General features: G+C 51.1%; 2 protein-coding genes across 2 annotated transcripts; both read left to right on the forward strand.

Moving 5' to 3' along the window:
- Nucleotides 1-317: 317 nt before the first annotated feature.
- Nucleotides 318-3,218, forward strand: NGA_0190100 (phosphoacetylglucosamine mutase; the record flags this gene model as incomplete). Its single annotated transcript, XM_005854245.1, has 9 exons — nt 318-444; nt 993-1,085; nt 1,178-1,252; nt 1,448-1,548; nt 1,628-1,789; nt 1,907-1,956; nt 2,242-2,340; nt 2,532-2,667; nt 2,820-3,218. Coding segments are annotated over 9 exons (864 nt in total), but the record flags the coding sequence as incomplete, so codon positions are not given.
- Nucleotides 3,219-3,859: 641 nt separating this feature from the next.
- Nucleotides 3,860-8,294, forward strand: NGA_0190200 (uncharacterized protein; the record flags this gene model as incomplete). The annotated part of the gene is made up of 6 exons (XM_005854246.2): nt 3,860-4,002; nt 4,339-4,522; nt 5,074-5,376; nt 5,465-5,797; nt 7,050-7,339; nt 7,471-8,294. Coding segments are annotated over exons 1-6 (2,053 nt in total), but the record flags the coding sequence as incomplete, so codon positions are not given.

The following is an 8,294-nucleotide window of genomic DNA, read 5'->3' on the forward strand; positions in this document are numbered from 1 at the left end:
CTGTGCACATGGCATCGGTGCTCTCAAGTTCCCGGCCCTGGCGGCCGCCGTCAACAAAGGAGCGGGGGCGAGCGGTAAGCGAGAGAAAAACTGGGGGAGAAAGAGGGAAGGGAGGGGTGGAAGGATGCGCGGGGCAAGACCGGAATAGCGAACGAGAGGGATGGGGCAGGACAAGAGATGTGATGTTGGTTTTACAAGGCTGTTATCCCGTGAATTCGGTGGGAATGAACGTTTGCACTCTTGCAGTGAACTCGGCACTCCCTTATCCTCCGTCTTCCCTTCCTTTTAACCCTTTGCTCCCTCCCACACCATCAGCCGCCAGGCTGAATGTGACTTTAGTCAACACCGCGGAGGAAGAGAATACACTCTACCTTAATGACAAATGCGGAGCTGAGTTCGTGCAAAAGGGCCAGCAACCCCCCAAGGGCATGGAAGATGAGCGAGGTGGGAAAAGGAGAGGAGCTTGGGGAGGGCAGAGGTCCAGGGGGTAGACGGTACTCACGTATTTGGACTGTTTGCACTATCCCTATCCCATGCTTTTGCCCGTAAATGAGAAGAAGCTTTGTGTTCTCGGTATGTTGTCGTACACTGACCCCTACGGTATTCCCTCGCGGTATGAGCACACGGCAGCACTTGGCCCGACGAAGCGTCTAGCTCTTAATTTTGGACGACGTGCGTTGTAAACGGCCGCACGGATCTTTCTCCTCCTCTAAATCTCTCCCCTGCAGACAAAGGCAGGCGCTGGGCGAGTTTCGACGGCGATGCGGATCGTCTTGTCTACCACTTCTACGACCAGGAAGGTGGGACCTCCCCCACAGGTTCTTTTGATATCCCTTGCTTGATCTCCCTAGCACCTTTTATCCATGCCAATTGCTCTTTTTTCCTCTTCCATCCGTGGAAAACTTGCACCAGTGTCTTACAAGTCACCACCCACGTACTCACCCACTCACATCCCCTTCCTTTCCTTTTCCTTTCTTCCCGTCCGTTTTTAGGCAAGTGGCACCTCCTAGATGGAGATAAGATGGCCGTTCTCGCCGCAGACTTCCTCATGGATGCGCTGAAGGAGAGCGGTCTGCCTCCGCCAGGTGGGGGTCGAAGGGAAGAAAAGGAGGGAGTGATGGAGAAAGGATGAAAGCGAGCGCTTTCTCACAGTTCCCGCTTTTCGACATAAAAACAGGGGACGAGGGTGGTCAAGCGGGCGATTGGAAGGTCGCTGTGGTTCAGACAGCGTATGCAAACGGGGCCTCGACTCGTGAGTGAATCACATTGGCCCTCGTTTTCTTTTTCCATCCCCATCCCCTCCTTTCTTATTTTTGCCACAGTGTCGATTATAGTGCCAATGGTACTTGCCCGCGGACGCGTTTAACTACACTTTCATATTAATCACATCGAAAATGCGAGATGCGGCCTACGCATCTTACAATGTTTTGTTTCTCTTCTCTTTCAGGCTACTTGAGAGACAAAGGCATTCCTGTGGTCTTTGCCAAGACAGGAGTAAAGCATGTTCATCACGAGGCGGAGAAATATGATATCGGAATCTATTTCGAGGTATTTGGAGAAAGAATGGAGGGATTGAAAGAAGGACAATTTGGAGGGCTGCAATTTCCTAAATACGATATTGCCACAGGCGAATGGACATGGCACGGTCATTTTCGGTGAGACTATGGCAAAAGCCATCTTGTCCCATAAAGAGAAACTAGAAAAAGGGGTGGTAAGCGAGTCGGAAGTAAGCAAAAAGGAGAAAATTGCGACGACCCGCCTGGTGTGCGCCCAGCAACTGATCAATCAGGTGAGGCGAAAGGTCTGTCGTCCTGTAATCTCCTGTCATCTCAGCTTTTTTTCTTTCTCTTTATATTTTATCCTGAGATTACTCTCGCTCACTCGTTAGCTCTCCATTCGCAAACAGGCCGTCGGTGACGCCATGAGCGACTTGCTGTTCGTGGAAGCGGTGTTACGGTGCGTGGTCTGTGTGCGAGGGTGGAACAGAAGATAGCGGCCCCGACATTAAACCTAAAATCTGACCCTTTCCAGCCTGGTACTGCGGAAATCTGTGGCTTTCTCATCTTAATTCCCGTCGTTTTATCGCGCCGAGGCCGTTTTTTCGCTCGCTCCTCGTCTCCTACATTCAGCTCACACTTTCTCGTCATAATGCGACGTCCATGTCCTCACCTCTCATTTTTCTCTCTGATTGTCAACGTCACATGGATGATCACACTTCCGCTTCCTCTCGCTCTTCAACAGCCTGAAGGGATGGGACATCGCTGACTGGCACAAGCGGCTCTACACCGACTTGCCTTCCAAGCAACTGAAGCTTCAGGTGCAGGACAGGACCGTCATGAGGTAGGGCGGACATGGATACCATTTGGCAAAAGAAGTGAGAATGTGCCCACACAAAGTCGACAGTGGTGGGAGGGATACGCAAGCGCAGTGGCATGGCAAAAGAGTAAGAGCTGGGGCGTCGCGATACGCGTCGTAGACACTAATTGTCCTTCTCTCTCTTCCTTGCACCACGCTTCTCTGCTTTTGCTCAGCTGCAACAAGGATGAGACGCGTGCAATGACGCCAGGAGGGCTCCAAGAGGCTCTGGACGTGCTCATGGCAAGCTCCGCGGTCGCTCCGCATGGACGCGTTTTTGTCCGGCCCTCGGGAACGGAGGATGTCGTGAGGGTGTATGCAGGTAAAGTTTGAAGGGGATGTGGAGGAAATGAACCTTTGTATTGATTAACGATGACTGCTACAAATAATTAGTTTGCAAAGTTCAGCACTTGACAGGCGGCAGACTGAATTGTGAGCTTTATATTCCCTTTATTACATTATAGAGGCAGCTACTCCAGAAATAGCTGCACAATTGGCCTTGGATGCATCAAAAATAGTGTATGATATGGCTGGAGGGGTCGGGGTGCGGCCCGCTTGCGGTCAGAGGACACGAGGATAAAAGGGAAACATGCCGATTTGTTCTGTCTGAGAGCGATAAGTTTTCCCAAAAAAACATTTTGGCGTACAAAATGCTCACTATCTGTAAATTTCTTTACGTGAATCAATATCATTATTGTCGTCCTTCGGGTAAAATGGCAACGGCTGTTTATTTATCGGTGGAAACAGCAACGGACAAGAATTTTGGGGGAACATCGAGGGACTCGTGCCTCATGGACTCACGAACATTATGTCTTTCTCAGGAAACCAGAATTATGTTTTCAGCCCTCCGAATGCTATGAGGTAGCCGCCGTATTTTTGATTGTTGAAAAGTAAATTGAGTCCTTCGGTGCATGAAGAAGAAAATATGGAGACCCACCTACACTACGGACGGCTATATTTGTCTTCGTGCGAAAAAAAGATACTTTCGATATCCCTACAACCAAGGAAGGCGCTGGTGCTTCAGACACGAACCTTGCCGCTGTACACGCTGGTCTTTTTCTAGGCCGCCACCAAAACTGTCGCACACCATAGTAATTCGTGCGCAAGGCATGGACATATTTGTTTGATGTTGGCTTTCTTTGGTTCCAACTTGGCCTTATTGAAGGTCCTGGTGGCTGTGCCTCGGCACGTAACGGCTAATATTTATGGAGTGAGGAAGATTCCCTGTGAACATTCCTGGCCCATGTGAAAAGTTATCTCAATGGCACAGATCAATTTATAGCTACACAAAATGTCATACTAGGCAATAAGCAGAGTCAAACTTTGGCTACGGATGATATGAAAGTTCAAATACGGAAGTGAAGGAGTAGTTGCTAACTTTATATGAAAGCAGTAGCCAAGTCATTCAGCTAACAAATAACAGCAAAGTTGATTGGTCGTGCAATCTTTGTATCTCCAAGTTTTGCTTCTCTAATGATTCCCAATACTCCCAACAATTGTCATAAAAAGAACTGTACAGGCGCTCATCATGAAGCACCTAACATCAAAACCAGTGGCGACGACCATCCTAATTTTCACCTGCGTAACGCAGGCCGCGGGAGTACGAGAGCTACACAAGCAGTCCCAGCCTGTGCATGCGTTCCTACGGTAAGTGATCAAATCGTTGTGCAGAGCACTTAGACACTCGATATATCTGTAATGTACCTTTGTGCTATTCCGTATGGCTTTTTAGGAGGTGTTTGACGCTACTATTCTGACACTGTGATGTGACATCCGCTCCAACCTCAGAAGTGCCGAATGCGAAGTGATATAATGAACTTCCCCTAGGGGGACAATAATCGACTGTTTCAGCACATCATATGCAGTTACTATGAATATTTATATCTAGCGCTATAAGTATGTATGAAAAAGTTTATCACTACACATATTTGACCTTGAATTCTCAGTGTCAGTCCCTTTTCCCCCCGCCCTTTCGCCTCACAGTGGCGCAAATGCCCTTGACAACAACACCACACTCCTCAGACCTGCCGTAATTACTGAACAGTCTTCCACTGTGCTTGCAAGTAATACAGAAAACGATATGGACTCTTTTGCAACTCCTGAATTGCCTAATACCAATTCCGATCGCGGTAATGTCGGGGAGAGGCATATTGTCAGGCCGAACGATGTAAGTAATACATGAGGGGAACGGAAGGAAATATGATCAGATGGCGAAAATGGAGAGGGCCTTTGAAGGGATTGTAGGGAGACAGCAGCGTGTCTCGCAACTCTCTTGCGACGCCGCAGGCCCTTACTTCCAAGCCCGCTTTCTTTCCCTCCTTTCTGTCCGTCGAGTAGGCAAATAAAATCCCGGCGACGGCTGTAGCAGGGCCATTCAAACCCGCTACTCCACCTGCAGTCGTCGGTGGAGATGTGAGTGTCTTTTCTTTTGTCGACGCAGTTCTTCGTCTGTTTGTACAGTGTGTGCTTGCCACACAAAGCTCTCTGTTCTGCCCCCTTTTGCCTTTGTCGTCGTCTGGATTCAGTTGTCTATGACATCCTTTCTTGTGCATAAACAAAACAATAATTTGAACCTGGTTGTAAAGGAATTATTGTCTCTTTTATTCGTTCCATCTCTCCCCCGGTCTTTAATTCCTTGGACCGTTATCCTCCGTGAAACCGCTTCCGAAACCCGCCTGTCTCATCATCACATACATGCACCTTTCTTCCGTTCTCCAGCCATACCAGGGCAGTGGATCATCCAATTGGCCTCCTTCCTTCCAAGATCGTGATTCCACTGAGGATACTTCTTACGAGAAACGTGGAAGGCAGGGAGGGAGAGCGCTGCAGGAGGAGGAAGGGGTGAACGACCTGGAGTTGGAGAATGGTGATTTCGATGAAGACTCGACGTCGATGGAGAGGAATGGAAAGGACTGGGCAGGGAGGGAAGCATTTGACAGCGGTTTCGAAGATTTGTGGCGAAAGCTGGACAAATGGGCACCCGGTAGCAGGGAGGAGGCATCTCACAGCACGCTTGCTATGGTGAGAACGACCCGGAACTTGCAACACTCATCTCTCCCGTACGCGTTTCCCTAATGTCTCCGATTCATTCCCGCACAATCCTATACAGAGCCAAGCGCTTTCCGAAGGTGCGAGAGTCAGCTACGCCCCGCTTTCCTATCCTTCAGGCGCCGACCTTGCCCCCAACCCAGAGACGGAACGAGCAGCAGCTGGCAGCTTCCAGAAGAGTGTCATGGAGGAGGAAGGTTCCGCATTAATCGAGCGGGCCTTCGTGGATCAGCGCGTGCCTGCCTCGCAGCTTGTGGGAGACTACAAGCCCGAGCACCCGGTGCCGGCGCCGGGCTCGAGTGCCATGCCCGCAGACGCGCAGCAAAGCTTAGGCCTCCCTGATACGGGGGAGTGGAAAATGTCGATGCTAAAAGAGGAGGAGGAGGAACGAGCGGTGTTTCTGGGCACCTTTCGGTCGCCAAGCGACACAAAGGGGGTTTGGGGTCTGCAAGTAGAGGGGGTAGAAGGGCACAATGCCAGGGATTAATCCGGTTTTGGGGGGGGAGTAAAAGCTGCTTTTTGGAAAATATTGGTGATATTTCCCACTAAAAAGACTCTGTCATAAATACAGAGATCGAGTGAGCTACTGAAGTGGCATACACGTGAAACGAAACCGGGGGTACACACACCGTTAATAGTTTAGGTATCTCACAAGAGATTTCAATGCTTACAACTTTATGTTCACTTCTTCAGCTCTCACGAATTGATAAAGAAGTTTAAGTAAAGCACTGGGTGATAGATTTATAATGTGTAGGGACTTAATTCAGTTTTTAAAAAAACTAAGGCATTAATTCGATTCTTTTGCAGTATCTTGGTCATTCGTCCGCAATCATCTAGATGGCAGCGGAGAGAAATCAATAAGAGCAGTCCTTTAAGGTAAAAGCATATTTCAAAGTCTATGTTCGTCATAAAAGAACAGATGCAACTAGTTTCCTCTTTTACACGATTGAAGACCGACACGTGTCACTTAGGAAGAAGACCACTGAATAAGCCAAAGTTGCTGTTTTAAAGAAAATAAAATTACCGCACGTCGTTAAGTCACAAAGTAGACGGAAGTTCCTCTGTGCAATGTCAGGCATTTCTTGAAACCCCAATGCTTGTCCCCTAGTGATGTCGCGATCTGCTAGTGCCCTTCACCTCAAGATTCGTGGAGGCCGTCGATGCGCAGTGTATCACGGTATCCCCCTCTTCAATCGGAAAAGATGTGCCACCATGAGAGAGACACAATTCTTCGTGCTCCACGCCCTCCCACTCAGTCAGGTCACGGAGCCTGACACCTTCCTGCAGACGGGGAAGATGTTCGAGCACGTGTTTGTGTCGGACTTGAAAGTCGGGGCAAGTCGTGGAATAAAGCGCATCTTCCGCCCTTCGCGTGCTTCTTTTCCTCCTCTGACCCCACCCCTTCCAAGTCCAGACTCTCTCCATTTCTTTTCATATCCCCACGACATAAAATGATGCCTTGTGCACCCGCGACCAGGCTTGTGACTGAATGGTATACTTGGAGACTGGTTGTGGTGTTTTTATTCCGCCTACGACTTCAGCGGCCCAAAAAAAAGTGATTCAACGCTGCTTATCCATGTACTCACATTCTCGCTCATACCTTTGCACTGGACCCTTAAAGAGTGGACGAGGCAACCATGTATCAGACCGCTCACGACACGACAACGGGTAGCGGGGTTTCCTCCTCCTCTGTGGGCGCAGGAAGTGGCATCACAGATTACGACGATCAACCCACAATCATCCACACAAATGAAGATGCCAGCAGCCGCCGCCGTCGATGGGTGCTGCGCATGGCGATGGGCATGATGATGACGGCATGTCTGGTGCTGATTGGAGCCGTGGTCTTGGGCAAGAGCGATTCCCCTGGGGGGTCTGGGTTATTGCGTCGGGGGCCTGGTCCCGCGCTGGAAGCAGCCAGCATGGAGGGTCTGAAGGGGTAAGTCTCTCCTTAGAAATGGCGCATGCTTAACCTTACCCCTAAGCCTAACGCGTTGTTTAGATGCATTCCTTAACCCAAACGTCTCACTCCCTGAGCGATTTCCTTGGTTCTTTGACGTCAAAATGCAGCGCTACGTCCCCCTGCGGTGGCTCGTGCGGATGCAAATCTGCCGAAGGCTGCGGCTGTGGATCATCCTGCTCAGGGTGCACGTCTATGTCGACACATTCCTCGGAGAAGCTGTCGCTCCCTCCCTCCTCCATGGCCCACGGGGGCTGTGGCTGCTGCCATGGCGGGTGCGCCTGCGGGAAGGGCGAAGGCAAGGAGGAGACATCGCTCTCGCTTGTGGACAGTGCGGATGAAGAGGATGAGAGCCTTTCACCGCCACTCTCAGCCCGCGAAGCGGCCTCCTCGCCTCTGCCTCCCTCGGCGCTCGAACTCTCCAAGAAGAAGCATCACCACAAGCACAAGCACCACCATGGTGAGCATCACCCGCCCCTCACCGACACCACCCCCGGCAGCGGGGAGGATGCCTCTAAATCGCCCACGACTGAGAAGAAAGGCAAGGTCGCTGCGCCCGACAACAGTTCTTCCCCTTTCGACTGGCAGAAATACGTGCCCAAGGGCGTGGGTGCAGGCGGGGCAGGCGTGGGGGGCGGGGGCGCCACGGCGGGCCCCTCCTCCTCTGGGCCCTCGGACTGGACCAAGTACGTCCCGCCCATCACCGTGAACGTGAGCAACGACAACACCAACTCCTCCACGGCCACCACGGTGCAAACCGGGGCCGACCAGGCGCCTGTGGATTGGACCAAGTACGTCCCCCCCGGGATCAACATCACGGTGCACCACACCAACGCCACGAGCAATGCCACGCATACCACGCACGTCTCTGCGCTCCATCATTCCCATCCGGACTCCCACAAGAAGAAGGACTCGACCCTCCTCGGCTCCTCTC

This window comes from Nannochloropsis gaditana (genome assembly GCF_000240725.1).
Source record: "Nannochloropsis gaditana CCMP526 unplaced genomic scaffold scaffold569, whole genome shotgun sequence".
Lineage (NCBI taxonomy): Eukaryota > Eustigmatophyceae > Eustigmatales > Monodopsidaceae > Microchloropsis > Microchloropsis gaditana.